This window comes from Lytechinus variegatus, chromosome 3 (assembly GCF_018143015.1).
Source record: "Lytechinus variegatus isolate NC3 chromosome 3, Lvar_3.0, whole genome shotgun sequence".
In the NCBI taxonomy this organism is placed as follows: Eukaryota; Metazoa; Echinodermata; class Echinoidea; order Temnopleuroida; family Toxopneustidae; genus Lytechinus; species Lytechinus variegatus.
In genome coordinates, this window is record NC_054742.1 from 15663811 (window position 1) to 15681487 (window position 17677).

At 33.1% G+C, this 17677-nt stretch overlaps 1 protein-coding gene across 1 annotated transcript; it reads right to left on the reverse strand.

Annotated features, from left to right (window-relative positions):
- Positions 1 to 2570: 2570 nt before the first annotated feature.
- Positions 2571 to 17486, reverse strand: LOC121410324 (cholinesterase 1-like). The gene is made up of 9 exons (XM_041602334.1): positions 16950 to 17486; positions 14736 to 14895; positions 8159 to 8236; positions 7466 to 7584; positions 6719 to 6883; positions 6077 to 6370; positions 5393 to 5733; positions 4794 to 4984; positions 2571 to 3622 (listed from the first exon to the last, which is right to left on the reverse strand). The coding sequence occupies exons 1-9, from the start codon at positions 17340 to 17342 to the stop codon at positions 3534 to 3536; spliced, it is 1830 nt and encodes a 609-aa protein (XP_041458268.1). The 5' UTR covers positions 17343 to 17486; the 3' UTR covers positions 2571 to 3533.
- Positions 17487 to 17677: the final 191 nt, after the last annotated feature.

Here is a 17677-nt window from a genome sequence, read left to right on the forward strand (position 1 = left end):
TTTTCAATGAGAATGGTTTTCTTAAGATAAAAGAGCTGAGTAAATGATGAAAATAAGACGTTTTAGCTGTTTTATACCGTTGTTTTATTTTCTACTTGTTCTTTTTAGTCATTTCTGCTTTAATTAGTTCAACTGAAGGTTAAAAGTGATATAGCGCCAGCTACAGTCAAATATTTAAAGTAGTGTAAATTTTGTGTGAAAAAAGATGGTTTGAATTTGGAGAATTATGTCTATTCAATCTTCCAATAAAAATGCATGAGCATCTGTTAGCTTTAGTTTGATTTCTAAATTGTACATTTGTCGTCACGCATTCCCTAGAATTATTGTGACATAATAAGATGACGTAGCAAAAATTAAAATGAATCTTTGATATTATTTCCGCCGATTTTGAAGTCGCTGATACACAAAAAATGACAAGCAAAGGAAAAGGTTGATAAACAAAACAAAAAAAAATATTGTTTTGCTTCAAACTGAAAGTGGTTTTGGTCAAAATTCTAAATTTTATCACACCAAGCTGATTTCCAAGGGGTGCTGCCAGTACATACGCAGAATTCCCAAAAATATCTTACAAGGGGATCCCATCATCCCCGCTTCCCAGGGACATGTCTCCAAATACGGTAATCATAATAATTGCCTTATATTTTCAAGATATGATAATTCATGATCAAAAATATATATTTTCCTGTTATGAAAAAGGATAGAGACATAGTATGTTAAAAACTAGTTATTATTATTAACATAAAGCATTAAGGTATAAAACAAGTCAGATTTTTTATAGTATGGTTTCGGTTTCAAATATTTATTGAATAGGTAAAGTGGATTACTATTGCGTAAAATTTGAAGGAATATCCCAATGTGGTTTAGCTGCTCTTTACAATTGTTTCCTTGATTTGGGAATATAAAGAAACCAATTCTCGGATGGTTCGAGTAGAGGCAGGTGAGTTATACATACCAAACTGACTCAGATATAAGATTTTGACCTTATTTTATTTATTTATTTTCGACTGGATAATTCGGTTCATTTTATGATTTTTTTAATGGAAGGCATGATAGATTATTGTTTTATTTTCAAATTTATTTTTTACAAATGCATTAAAAATATAAATGTTACCAGCAAGAATCTTACTAGATATTTTTGTATCATGAAATGACCACAAACTTTTTGTCCAATTTCTAGCACTCTGCCCTCGATCCCTCTCCTTTTCTTTCACCCAGCTCACTTCTCTACTAACTTTCCCCTTCTCCCTCTCTCTCTCTCTTTCTTCCTTTCTCCCTCACACACATGCCCACCAACCACTTTATAGCTTCTTTTTTATGAACATCAATATTTTCCACATATCTGCCTAAATTGAACATACATAGTCTAACAAATCCGGTGACAAACAAATAAGGAAACAAAAGTTAGAAATTCATCATTGTTGCAATTAGATGAAACTAAAACATGAGAAAAGTAGTACAAAAAAATATATATTTTTTATCAAACAAATGAAGTACATACAAAATTAAAAATGAAATGAATTTATCTTAAAAGTAAAATTTTACTATTGCAGTTAAACTTAAAACTAATAATGATGGTGAGATCAAAATTTATCTCCACTATGGTTTACTACATGCAGTCTTGCTTCCTTCTGTTGACCAGTCTACACTGCACATGAAAAACAGTAATATTCTATACCACTGCAATACACTGTAATCATACTAATAATTTTCATACTATAATTCTCTAACACATTGTCTTAATGCTATTTAAAATGGAAATCCACCAGAACAAAAAATACAGGAGGGTTAGACCATAAACAACAGCAGTGATATTGTGTAAGAGCAACTCTGCCTGTAGTAGGCCTTTCAGAATTAAATTATTGTATTTGATATTTAATCAAGTTTTCAAAGGCATATTGTATTCTAAAATTCAATGTTAATTTTTTTTCAATTTCTAACAAAGAAATCGTCCCCGAAATAGAAAACTATTAAATAAAAAACAAGTGGAACACCTCTGGCAGTCTGCATTACACAATGTACTATAACAGCAGTGCTGACTTTGAAAACAGCAATTGCATAATTATTCATAAAAGAAAACACTCATATCATAATAAAATACCATGTCAATTGACTCAACATTACCTTAGACCATGATCATGTGACCTAAGACATAAAAAAAACATATTATTACTCTCATGGAAATGTTTCATGAACTGCATGTGTAGATCCATAAACTGAAGTTACGATGCCAATTCAACAAATACCCCAAACACGGCCTAAGTTCATTGACGTTAAATGACCTTTGATATTGGTGTGAATGCACATAGGATATTCAGGGATACATGGTTACTCTTTATGTCTAAGTTTCATGAACTAGATCTATGAACTTTGACAAGAGTCCACAAATACCCTGAACATTATCAAAGTTCGTTGACCCTAAATGACCTTTTGACCTTGATCATGTGACCTGAAACTCAGACAGGATGTTCAGTAATATACTATTACCCTTATGTCTAAGTTTCATATACTTTCTGAGTTATGACATTTCAAAAACTTTATCTTGGTTAAGATTTCAATGTTCAGTCTTGCTCTGCTATGCAGGTGAGACAAAAAAAAACACAATCAAACAGGCATAACACTGACACTTTCATCAAAATCAGATATAAAATACGCAAGTTATGACATAATAAGATTTGACTTTGAAGTAAATTGGCATCATTGTAAAGTTGGTCAACTCTCTCTGAACATAAATTTGACAGCTCTGGGCTCATAATACTAGTCTACTATAATCATAGTCAAAATGTAAAAAAAAATGTAATAATAAAGTAAGGCACTCTTTTCAATAACATATCAAATACAAAGATGATGCTATTGTGCACTAGTTTTAACATCTGACGAAGGCATTAATTACAATAAAAAAGATATTTTCCACACACAGAATGAAGCAGATTGAATAATTAAGATTATTTTGTTATTATAACAATTTTATGTAGCTCATTAATGTTTATAATATATTCAGTAGAAAAAAAAATCTTTGCTCAAGCAAGTTAAAGCTCACAAGCGATTACAATTATATATTCAGCATATAGAGAAAATCTTTGATAATTTAGAAATGAAGCTGCAGCTCAGCAATCAATACTCAATGCTTTGGCTTACAATAATACTGACCAAGCATACATTATTTTACCCATCTAAGTAATGAATATTATTCACTTGAATTTTGTTTCAATTGAAATTGCAATCCATCTGTGGACAACTTCAATCTTAATTGAAGTCAAACATGCACTGGAAAATATTGATTTAGAAGTAAAAAATTCATACACTTTTTAACATCTACAAATGACTTGAATCATAAGACTTTTCAAGTCAATAATATTGAGGAATCTCTCAATACCTAGTAAACACATAGTATTTACTACATTTTGATCATTTCCTAGTTCTATATTATTGCAAAATAATTTGAATATATTTGCACAATACTTATATTGTTCATAAAATTACATTTAATACTTTAATCATTATCTTAGCAGAAAAATCTTTGGTAGATGGTAGGTCTATGGGCATGAGTCAGGATCATCACAGCTTTTATTACTGTCATCACTGACCTGCTCTTCCAACAGTGATTTCAATCGCTCCATCTCAGCTGTATAAACAAAAATATATGAATAAATAGGAAGAGAGAAATTTTGTTTTTAGAAATCACACATCTTGATCTATAGAGAACACACAAATATAAGAGCACAATAATCAGATAGTTCAAGTCCAATATTCAGTAAACACAAGGGAGATGACTTAGGTGTACTTTAAGAAGTGATCATTCAGGAAAATGAGAAATGGTATGATTATTTATATGATACCCTTATGAAAATAATTTTGAAATTTCTAATTTTCCAATACTATAATGTAACATTTGGGGAATATTAATTTTGATTCATCTCAGTAAATACAATGGTGTATGGACCTAGATAATGGACATGGCGAAGACTGGGTTCACACAAGTGCTATGGGAGAATTTGATAATTCCACAATTCCTGGTGGGTGTTTCATAAAGCTATTCTTACGTTAAGAATGATTTTCCACATGACTGGTGACCCAATTTGTGCTAAACAATATATCCTCATGTAACTGGTTTAGCACCCAAGATCATGCTCCAGTTGTGAATAAAGTTGTGAGTAACTTTACGAACAGCTTTATGAAACACCCACCAGAAAGCCCCCCCCCCAAAAAAAAAAAAACCTCCCCCAAAATAGTGTTCAAATTAAACTGTAATATAGCAAATTTGGGCTTGGTCTGGTGAGCTCAAAGTTTCCTCTGAAAAAAAAATAGTTCAATGGAGTAACAAAAATATAATTCATTTATTATTCATTAAATAATTTACTTGATGTTACAAAAGATAAGTGTGTGTATTTCGTGTGTATTTTGAGTTTTTGACAGACGTGTATCAATCAGGTATGATTTACGTCTGGGACCTACCTTTAACGTCACCATCCGAAAGACGTGATCAGGGCTCGAACCTCTGCATCAATTTGTAACTTCCCCACAGCTTGGATTACAGGCGCACGCCACAACGCCCAGTTGTGATTAAGTGACTATGGGATATCATTTTCTCATTTAATAAGTTTCATAGTTACTATATTAGTTTTTTTTTAAAGATGATGATGAAAACTATTCAAAAAGCATTAATGATCCCACAGAGAATATAGCATGTGCTTTAAAATTTTAGCCCAAATTGTGCTCAGTTTTAGCTGTTTAAAAGGCATTTCTCTGGATATGTTATAATCCACTTATGTATTTTACAGATCATGAATCCCTACCTGCATTTCCTAAAAGTTTTGGCAGTATGCTTTCCAGGAAATGGCATCTCTTGACATTAGGATTGCCATATCTATTCTCAAAAGAAGCAGTGATCTCTTTGTATCCTGCTTCAGTTGTAGTGTACTTTGGCCAAACAGGAAAATCAGCTTCCGGAACTACATCAGATTCAACAGAGGAAAGGTTGGGATCACTGCAGAAATGATGAGAAACAAATACAATTGTTAAAATATATACAAATGAATTCATGTTTTCCACCTATCAATATTTTTACAACCTTTGTTTTCAAGAGGGAAAGTAGTCTCATGCAGACAAGTAATAGAGAAAACTATTAGCGAACAAGCTAAAAAAAACCTTTGAACGTACACAAAATTTATAAAAATTATGGTCACGGTTTAGAGTGGCAACACAAAGAATTTATTTATGAAAACTTTCTCTCTATATACATCCTTTTTATTATCATCTTCTGTCTGACTATTTGTGTCAAATGCAATTTGTTTTTAAAGTTAAGAATGTCTTATTATCATTTAAATCAACAATGAATCCAATGTACGCATGAGTAACTTGATGACATAGATCAGATGAATGTCTTTCAACTTACCCTGTCTTGCCAAAGTTTGACCAATATCTGATCATCTGTAAGGAAAGTCCAATCTCTTCTTCATTCAAACGTCCTACCATGTAATAATCTTTATCTTCATCAACATCATAGAGGAAAGGAATACCAAATACATATTGTAGGTCTTCTCCATGCGTTGCTCCATATCCAGTCATATTCTTCCCCCACATCGAGTGACTAGGTTCATGGGTCATAAAGTAGGTAAAGACATTCCTTCCTGCCTGAGCTATCTGCTGTGCCAGGGTGAATGTTGGACATACAAACATAGAGTCTCCAAGAATACCAGAAGCCACCTCAACATAATCAGGTGCAGGAGTGCTAAACTGTTTGGAATTGAAAGAAGCACAAACTTTTACTTCAGTTTCTACATTTATCATTATTGACTACCTATCCTGAATACTGGTGCTTGCTGCAGAATATGTTACTATTACATTATCTTTAGTACATGCTAAACAGCAAATCAAAATCAAGGATTCCCTGATACCATTGAAAGGCACAGTTACTATACAAGTAACTTCATGCAACAAAACCTTCATTTGCATACACTAAATGTACAATCATAATGGCCTTGAAATCAAATGATAAGCTTAATACTTTATATTTTAATATATACCTGAGAGGGCCTTAATGAGACAAATAATAAGAAATAATAATTCTTTAACTAACCATTTTGTCAGAGCCAAAAACAACTGCTGCAATATCCTGTGTTATTGGATCAGCCATCTGCATAACATTGGTCATGTATCCTCTGTAAGCTTCTTCATCAACAACCGCCTTTCCAGGTCCGTCTTGACCGAACATGGCAGGCATTGTAGCAATATTACCTTCCTCAGAAAGACAGCCTATCATGATGTTTGCTGGGTTGAAAGAACCTTCTGCTGCCAACAAGTAAGGATCTTTGAGTAGGAACTCTCCATCAGGAACAGGAGAAGCCATGTAACGAGCAATCTCCATTGTTACCTAGAATTATACAATATAACTAAATGTTTCTTTGGAGTTCGGTAATCAGGTATTCATACATAAACATACTTGAAATACAATTATAATAGTAATAACAATAGTAATGATGAATACTGATCAGAATAACAACATCAATTATGACAATCTTGAGAATAATTAACCGGGGGGGGGGGGGCAATCATTGCTTCTTCCACGTTTCAATTTGTTACTATTTTGCTTTTATAAAGCCATTACAAAAATATAAAAAACTAACCATTCTCTAAACTAATCTTTCAGGTTAAAACCAAACAGTAATTTCTCTGCTTCAGGAATGTTAAGGGTCAGTAAATGAGAAATAATAGAACTTACATTTGATTGGACGTTTTGCATGTCTTCAACTGACTTTTCTCTGAGGCATGTCACAATTTCCACAGATGAAGAGACATCACATCCTAATTCCATTGCAAAGGCTTTGGTCATATCAACTGTGGTTTGCTTGTCAGAGTGATGCGTCCACATGGCCAAAGCACCACTCTAGATTAATTAAATAATATATGATTTAAAATGCTATGAATGCATCAAAGATTACACAATACTAAAATGTAAATTTAATGAAAATTGATGAAATGAATTAACAACTAAATGCTGTCTAATTCTTGAATATTACACATTACTGTGTGCTATCAATATCACAAGTCACAAACCACCAGTGTCCAGTCTGTGAAATATTGACAATGAGTGCCTTCAGCACTTTTCTGAGTGGATATGATTAAATGCTTTATAAGTTGTACTATCATTATATCTTATAATACCTTCAATATTTAACCATCACACCACCAATCATATATAACAATACCATGACATCATAAACACCATATGGTATATATATATATGTATATATATATATATATATATATATATATATATATATATATATATATATATATATATATATATATATATATCCAGGGTATATCCTTGGCCTCAACAGCTGCACCTTAACACCACCTGCACAATCATACTACTTCCTTCATCAGCACCAAAACCATGTACTGTAATCAAATTTATTATGATCATCATTATCCAATCAAAACTAAAATCAAAGAGATACTGGACCTGCATAATAGCACCAGAAAACAGCCCAGCACTCATGGTTGATAGAAGATGGAGGTTCACGCTCCCAGATCCAGCACTTTCTCCAAAAATTGTTACTCTACTAGGATCACCACCAAATGCTATTAACATGAAAAGTGACATGAAAATTGTCTAAATAAACATCATATTATTACCCAATCAATCAGGTATATTTTGAACAAAAGCAGTGGAATCTTCTTATTTTGAATACAAGGTATTCCTTGTGAGTACTTCTTAACAATTCCTTGCTTTCAGCTGGTGGTTAGAAATAAATTCTGTCTAATATTTCATCATATAATCAAAATAATAAGACTCAAACCCAAAACATCAGTTTCAGTCTGCAATCTTAGTTGGTTTATTTCTCATCTTTTTCTAGGTTTATCATAAAGCTGTACATGTTTTATTCAATTCTGATATCACTCTTATTGGTAGTTTTATTTTTCTCACAGATATTCACTTTATATTGGTTCTTCCGGTATTCCAATTTGTAGTTAGTTTCATTACACTATCTGTTTTAATGTTTATGGATCAGTCACTATGAGTATAGGATCAATCACTATGAGTTTAAGATCAATCTTTACACATTAATATACCTCCTGCAAACATCAAGTATACTTGATGTTTGCAGGACTAATCATGAAATAAATTCAATTTGTTTTTTTTTTTACCACTTACCAGCAATATTTTCTTGTATCCAAATTAAAGCTTGACGTTGATCTAGAAGTCCCAAATTGGCAGGCATGTTATCATCCCCTGAAAAAAAGGCAGAAAATTTTGAGTGAAATCAAAATATCGACATCAGATATCTAAGAAATAAATTTCCTGAGAAAAAAATCACAACCTCTTGATGAAAAATGGGAGTAATTACTTATCAAAACAGTAACATTCCTTTCGTTGTCTAGAAAAAATGGCTTTTAGGTTTAATAGTTCTTAGAAATTAAGAATCATTTATCAAGTTCATATATCTTAAAATAATTGGTGGGACATTTAAACAGTATATAGGAGACAAATTCCCAACAAAAATCATTCCTGGAACATAAATGAGGGACACTGCTCTTTTGGACCTCATGGCAGACCAGCACATGACTGCCAGTCAAGCTGAATGTGGGCAATCCACCATATTTTATTGTATGTATATATATATATATATATATATATATATATATACATATATATATATATCAGTGTCAGGGTGACCAGATTTCACAAAATGAAATACGGAACAATCGACAAAAAAAGATCAGCAAAGAAGGTTATACAGTGTTAGACTTATGAAAAAAAATATAAAGAATTGACAGGGAGGGTGAGCGAAAGAATAAAGGTGAGAAAAAAAGATGAATTGAGAAGGAATGAATATGATGGAAGAAAGTAAAAAAAATAACAGAAAGTTACAATAAAAGAAGGATGAAAGAAAGAATAAAAGAGAGAAAAAGAGTTTTCCATCATTCTTTGAAATGAATATAGAAAGAAAGAAAAAGAAGGGTAGGGAAGATGAATAAATGTGTGTAAGACAAAATAAAAGAGAGAAAGGAAGAAAGTAAGAAAAAAGGAGAAAGAAAGAAAGAAAGAAAGAAGAAAATGGGAAGGGAGGAAGGAAGGAAGGAAGAAAGGGAAAGAAAGAATAAGGGAAAAGAATTAGAAGGAAAAAACAAAGAAAGGAAGAAAGAGAGGGATGGAAGAATGAAGGGAGGAGATAATGAAAAAGCGAACATAATGGAAGAGGAGAAAGAATGAAAAGAAACAGGAGAGGACGGGAAAAGGAAGCAAAGAAAATTTTAAGGAAAGAATGAATTAAGGAAATAAAAGAGGAAATTTGAAAGAAGGAAAGAAAGGAAAATGAACACACAGACAAAGAGAAAGGTTCAAGAAAGAAAGCTATGGAATAAAGATAGAAGGAACAAAAATGGCAAGCAGGAAGGATAGGGTAGAAAAGAAAGAAAGAGGAAAATTTCAAACTTCAAGCAAACCCCCAAAATCCAATCATCTTACAAAAATCATAATGCTATTTAGGGTTTTTTTTAAATATGTTTTAAAAATTTTAAAAGTAAAATGTTTCAGAAATGAATAAAATTTCAAAGTGAAACATTGTCAAACTTAAAAATTAGATGAAACATCGCGGCATTGATTGTACACACCAGGACTCAATACAAAAGCTGAAACTAGATCAAAAAGTTATGAAAACTCAATGATTGTTCTCCTATTACATCTCCAAATCATTAATCTGAGAATCCACAATATAATTTTAAGAATTTCCCGCCGATTTTGTGATTAATTTGGTGGAAAAACTGTTTCTCATGTGAGATTGTTTGCATCATTGAGAATTGCTCCGATCCCAAATGCCTAGCTAGTAGCCTGCCACACACAGTCAGGAGGCAAGTTTGTTTGCAATGCACTGGGTTAACAAGAAACTCGCCGCAGAACTTTACAGAAAAAAAAATTACGCAAAAGTTTACAGTTAACGATTTTAGTTTTGTCTCTGCTTCGTCATCTGTTGGTTATTTAATAAAAATTTGTCACTTGACTTGTAAATATATTAACTACATTTTGTTCAATATTCTGAAATACGGGACGAATAGGCGTCCCGGGAAGGGTTTGTCGGGACGCCGGGACAAAGGAGCCAAATACGGGACAATCCCGGGAAATACGGGACGTCTGGTCACCCTGATCAGTGTTGTAGTCAAGGCTCAAGGCTTTAATACCCAAGGCCAAGGCTTCAATACCCAAGGCTGAGGCCAAGGCATGGAAACCCAAGGCCAAGGCCAAGGCCTGAAAACCTCAAGGCCAAGGCCAAGGCATTTCAAATGTTCAATATATATATGGAACAATTAGACAACAATGCTTAGGCGGCAGACATGACACACAGGACCAAATGTAGAAAAGGTGTGAGCAAGCAAAATTTTTGACCCTTGTACATTTAAAACGAAAATAATTTCATGATAGATCATGTAGATTTCGACATAAAATTAAAATAAATATATAGTTACCTTTGTACATTTAATTATTTTTCTAGGCGATTCACATTGAAAAAATTATTATTACCAAGGTGATCTGATCCTGGCATGCCCATTCTCAACATATGTCTTTCTCCTCTCCCTGGGACAGGGGAGGCAGAATGTTTTTTTTTTTTTTTTTGGGGGGGGGGGTCAAAGCCAAAAATGCACTTACAGTATAAAGTCTAAATGAGAATTTTGGTGCAAACAGATATTTTCAAAATGAGATTATCAACTGTGTGAAGAAGTTGTGTGTTTTGTGGAAATTAAGTTCAGCAAAGCTTTTTTAAGTGATTTCTAATTGATAAGACAGATATTTTGATTTAGGCTTTAACATTCCGCTATAGAAAGCATAGCGAGCAAGCGGTTTTGAAAAAAAAAAAATTTTGAAGTTGTAAAATTTGATTTTTGGTCAATTATGGTGCTAATCACCGTTAAAAGGGCATCCTTGCGAGATGTTGTAATTAGATGTAATAAGAAAAGAAATTAAATATTCCGAGCTGTTTTTGTAATCATGAAAAAGGTGTGCATCTTACTAAACAAATTAACGTGAGCGCAAAACACGAGCTGAAATTTTTACTGACCAGAAAAGGAAGCTGTTCTGGACTGCATTTAGTGACTCATTGAATAGGATACATAACTCACCTATCAAATAATGCGAGCACAAAGCGCGAGCTCAAAAATTTGTGATATTCCGACCTGAAAACTGGACATTCTAAGCATTTTTTTGTGTAAATGGAATGCGAATCTTACTTAACAATAATTTATGCGAGCACAATCCAAAATTTGTTGATTTTGGAACCTAAAATTTTTCCCTGTACATGTATGCCATGCTTGGCCCCTCAAAATTTTTGGCTCATCATGCCATTGATGCTATAGCCCATTTGGAAATGACAAAATTGAAGTTTGTGTTCAAGTTTACCAAATCTTTTCAGAATATCATTAAGACTTAAAACATCTTTGCTGGTCAAAGAAAATAATACAAGGAAAACCCTAATGGAATAGAAATCAACCTTGTTATCATTCTTTAGAGTAAGCCATTTTTAAAGTATGAAAATTGTTGTCAAAATTGAAGTCAGATCTGTCAGAATTATTCCTGTCATAAAATCACTATAATCAGTGGCGTACCGAGGGTCACGGCATTTGGGGGGGGGGCACCAGCAAAAATTTGGAGTCACCTAGTGAGTGCACGAAGCGCGCCCAGTTGCCAGGTATAATGACATAATAGAGATACTTTAAGGACAGTGCCAATAAACGGATATGTATATCACTAGTCAAATAATGCGAGCGCGAAGCGCGAGCTTAAAATTTTTGATATTCAGACCTAAACAGGGACATTACAATCAATCTTTTGTAATCATGATACGTACCTGTCTCGCTAAATAATGCGGGCGCGAGGCGCGAGCTGAAATTTTTGTAAATATTGACCCTAAACAGGAAGATTTTAAGGACTATATTTTAGGAATCTATTAAGACTATGATCTCACCATAGTCATCAAATGGGAGTGCCAATAAGCGCTTGCTGATTTTGTTAGAATTACATCTAAACATGCACATAAAGCACTTGTAATCATGATTAACATACCCATCTCACTAATCAAATCTTGCGAGCACGAAGCGCAAGCTGAAAATTTAGGAAATTCAGACCTGAAGAGGGGCATTTTAAGGCTTGTTTGTAGGAATTCATGAAGACCTTACGTAGTTCACTAACCAAACTGATGCGAGCGCGGCTCGAAGCGCGAGCTGAAAATTTTTGATATGAATTTAGATCAGAAAACATAAAAAGGGACATTTTAAGGACTGATTCTAGGAATTGATGGAAAGCAGACATATTTCACAAATCCACCACTGCGAACGTAAGCACGGACAGGAAATGTTTTATATTAAGACCTTAAAATGGGACAATCACTTTATTAAGTCATGAAAAAGAAGCATACTATTGTACATGTAAAACAATAACTCGAAGTGCGAGGAAATATATTTGGTAGTCAGTTTGGTGTATATTGACTTGAAAATGGGAGGTTTTAGTATAACAGGATTATATATCTCGGTAAAGAGACAATGCGAGCACCAGGAACAATGAAGACATATGCCCTGAGCAAATTATGTTTCTTAAAATTTATGAAAAAATGTTTCTTATGTAATGTAACATAATATAATTATAACATTATAATGAACAATAATGTCTTCTTTCCCACTTCGTTTCTCTTCCTTTCTCCCTCTATTTCTCCTCCCCCTCTTTTTTTTTAGTCAGCCGAATGGGGGGCACGTGCCCCCACGCCCCCTCCCGTAGTTACGCCACTGACTATAATCCTAATCATAATTTATCATTATTATTGATATTGTCATTATCCTTATTAGTCATGATTACAACATATTACCAATGAATAATATTAATTTTCATCACTTCTCTCTGTTCCATAATAATTGCAATTGATGGCACTGCTCAGTACACTTACTGCTGCTGCTGCTACTGCTAAATGGTAGTATTTAGTGTCATTAGATATACAGAACAATTTAAACATTTATAATTCCTTATATAAAACAAATGAAAATACAAAATACAAAATGCCTTGAAAATGCCTTGAAATTTCAAGGCTCAAAATCCTCAAGGCCAAGGCTTTGAAAAAATAGGCCTTAAGGTGCCTTAAGGCCAAGGCCGAGCATCAAGGCACTACAACACTAATATATATATATATATGCATTTACTATGGAAATACTACTACTACTACTAGAGTTTAAAGCCAAGGCAAAGACAAATACTTTAGATACAATTGTTAAGAATTTAATTAGGCAAAATCATTGAGTGGGATAAGTTGTGGATGGTGCACATTGTTGGAAAATGGAAGCAAATATAACAAAAATGCAATGAAAAGATAATTAAGATCATTTTTAAATCATTACGTATTAAAAGAAATCAGTGACACTATGATGTAGGGAAATACATACTTTGTACAAAACAATCATTTAAGACAAAAATTAGTTTGTTGGCTATGGGAAGTATATACCCCCCCCCAATAATGTCATCAGCATGCCAGTGTATAAATGCAATCAGTATCTCTTTTAAATACATGGTAACCTCTAAATTCTAGCAGAAGATGTGTTCAATGCATATCCATGTGTTTGTAATATGGTCCAAACATTTCTTATCAAAGATAATAACACTATCCTTGGGGCAATTTTTATTTTAGACTCGACCAAGAAGACGCTTAAATTAATATAGAAAGCTATTAACTGCAGAATTCAGTTGTAGTTATGCTCTATGGTTTACATAACAGAATGTGATCCTGCAGACAGTGCAATATGTGCAAAGATGCCCCATCAATTCAGTCAATATGGTAATCAATATTTGCATAGGAGATTTTCTTAACACTGTAAAGATCGCTTTAGGCTAGCTGAGAGAGAACAAGTATGTCTTTCTTCTTCATATTCAAATGAGATGACAAATGCCAAAGTGCATATTAGGCTAGTGATATAAGTTTGTGAAGAAATAAGCAATAGAATTGAAAAGCCTACAGCAGTAACATATATAAGACTAATTGGTTCTTGTAGTCACATATTTTCCTCTGCTCATCCTTTAACCCAGTTTGTTTTAATAATGATATGAGTGTTTTCCATGTAATGAGATAGTGACCTATTAAGTTTCAAATTTCAAATGGAACTTGTACAGCCTCTTGTTTTCATTCCACATGATCCCATATTACAAATTCTTTGGTTCCTTGTATGCACTATGCTCAATTTGCTCCATATCACACCCTTGACATATTTTATTTCTTCCATCAGTCAAAAAAATTAACATCATACTGTATCTACATCATTCAATAGAAGGACAAGTTTCAGGATCAGAAACCCTAAATAAATTTAGTTTTAAAAAAGGAATATGTCTCTGAGTGTATCAAATCACATTCAAGTTTGTGCTTTATATATGGGTCTGGATCTTTGTGCAAACTAGCTAGAATTTATTGAACATGACATGTTTACAATTTAAAAAGTAATCATTTACACAGAAAACAAAGTACTTAAAAATGCCTTGCCATCATTAAATCTGATACTTGTTAAAATAAGTACATAAATCTCATGAAATTCAAGTGTTCAGGTTCAGATATATTTTCAACTAGTGACTTTGCAGATTTTTAAAGAATAAATAGTTGACTTATTATGTACATCTACTTAGATTTTGATAATATTTTATGATGGATTACACAATTTTCAATAGAGATCTGTATATCTACATTACAGAAGCAAGAATGATGTATCCATACCTGTTGTCATAAAGCCAAGCATGCCAAGACGGTAATTCATGGTTACAAGAATAACATCAGCCCTGGCTGCATAGAACAATGTGTCTTTTTCTGACATTCTCCCTGCTCCAACATGATAACCACCACCATGTATCCAGACCATCACAGCTCCATTTTTAGGCTTTATACAGAGGAACACAGAAGGAAATATTTTCAGATATAATAAATCTACATAACTGTATGTGTGTGTGGGGGGAGCAAACATCCCTAGTCTCTCTGCTAATTTAGATTGGAATTCAGAAAAAGGCATTGGACCCTTGAAGAGAATTAACCAGATATAATTCATGACTCGACCATACTGACATTTCTGGTGGCAACGGTAGGATCATCACCTATAATCTTATGAACTATATTGAATCAATTCAACAGCTTTCCAAACTGAGTTTGGCCATATGGGACAATGAAAGATTATTTCATTCACTATGGTACTAAAAATTCATTCACCCTGAGTAACTTTGTAGTATCACTGGAATATCTTCAAAGTTCCCAATTTCTTTAATATTCTTGAAGTTAATTTGTTTTTGTTATACTGAAATCTTGCTTTTGTTGTATTATTTATTCTAATCCCAATCTTCCTTTCCTCTTTATCATTTCTCATCTCTTCAAAAAGTCTATAGGGCCATCTGCACCAGCCTGAGTTTTCAAATAATTGTGCTATTTCTGCATGATCCGGCAAATTATCCCGATCTGAGATATATTTGTAATGGAGATGCAAAATCGTCGCAAGGCAGCTTTTTAGCACTGCCCTCATTTTTTTTTACTCACAATAATTGAGCAAACTCTGGCTGGTGCAGCACTGCGCTACTGTGTTTATCTTGAAAGAAAGACAAAACAATGGAAACAGGCTAACCATGAAAGAAATAGAAAACATGCAAAGGGGTAATTATAAGTGAAACATATTAACATCACACACACACACACATACATATATATAATATATATACAGTTGAGGCCAGAAGTTTACATACACCCAGGAAATTCAAAGAAAAGCTGACATTTGTCAAACGTCATAGAATTTACTGTATCTTATGAAATATTTGTGCTATCATGACAAATTTGATATAAAATTAATGAGTATGTCATGCCCCTTCATCACATTGCTTTGTCACCAGGAGCTGAAAAATATTTAGGTGAAAATTTTTTCCCCAAAATCCTCATATTTTGATGAATTAAATATAAAAACTTGACAAAAACATTTCATATTTGTGCTAGTTATTTCTCAAAACAAACATTTCAGATTACACATTTTTGTTCAGTGGTGATGATAGAAAATGTAATATAAATCATAGATTTGACATTTATGTATTTTTATGAAACGATGTTAGAAAATATAAAAACTAACAATAGAATACAATAGCATTAATATTACTTTTTTTCTTCAAAGAAAATTCCACCTGAAATATACTTTGATCTCAACGGTATTCCAATCATTTGGAAAAGCTCAATATGCTCTTTCATTTGATACCAAATTCTTCATGGTAGTATTTATATTTCTGATGATATATAGTAAATTTAACGATGTTTGGCAAATGAACGAATTCCATGGGTGTATGTAAACTTTCAGCCTCAACTGTGTATATATATACATGTTCATATATATATATATCTATATATATATATATATATATATATATATATATATATATATATATATATATATATATATATATATATATATATACATATGGATATGTATATATATATAAAACAAAATATGCTGAAGATAAATGGTAATGCTTTCAAAGCCAATATAGTTTTTATTTCCTCGAATTTTCGACGGACCTCCGTCTTCTTCAGGAGTATATACAATGTATATACAATATGTATATATATATTTATGGTACAGAATTGAACTGAAGATCAAGAGCATTGAACAAAAAGAAGAAAAAAGAGGAATGTTGGGTGAAATAAGAAAAAGCATTGTATGATTATATATGGGAGACTTAAAACATGACGTTTGATTATATTAGATTGAAAATGAATAATGAAATAAAAACAAGTGGTTATGATTTACATAAAAATGATAAATCATCATTAAAATCTTCTCTTCATTCTTTTATGAGCAAATATTGGTGGTTTTTAATGAAATATACCTTAATTATGCAGCAAAAAAATGAATCAATTCATCAAATTTGAACATATTGTTGCTACACGGCTATGAACAAACAAACATACCTTTGGATTAGGGACAGTTACATCTAGATAAAGACAGTCCTCCGAAAAGGGGATGTCGATGACAAAGAAAGGGCTCAGAACTTGAGCACATCCTATAGGATCTCTTGTTGCTTCGAAGTCTCCTTCTATTGACCTGGGAACAGGCCGTGTATATCGTAGATCACCAACAGGTGGATCGGCATAAGGAATGCGTGAATACACATCTACCGTTCGCTCAAAACCAGGTAATAATTTTGAGCTGACCTCAAACCGCTTACCGCGAATAGTAGCCCTGGCTGTTCTGACGACCGGTTGCTGGTCGTCATTTATAATGTCGGCGACTGTCAAAGATAGAGAAAGGAAACTCGCTACGACCAGGAATGAAGCAAGATGTAAGAGAGACATGCTTGTCATTTTTGTAACACAGTAGAAGACACGTACCGACAACGGGCTTAATTGGCCAGAAAACTTGATCTTTCTGTTGATTTTCTGTCGAGTCACTTGTGCAAACCCCGGGGTGCAAACACGTCTGGGCGATTACACTTTATCGGAGGGTTTCACACCCCTCCCCTACGTTCGAAAAAGGGGAATTGATGTACAGAGGGTGCGGAGGAAGAGAGAGAAACCCGAGAGAAACAAAAGAATATAAAAAAGGAAGAAAAACAACGGGATAAAGAGAAGAGCAAGAGAAGAAGAATGAAAAGAGGACCAGCTAGAGGGCAAGAAAGAGAAGAGGCAAGAACGCGATG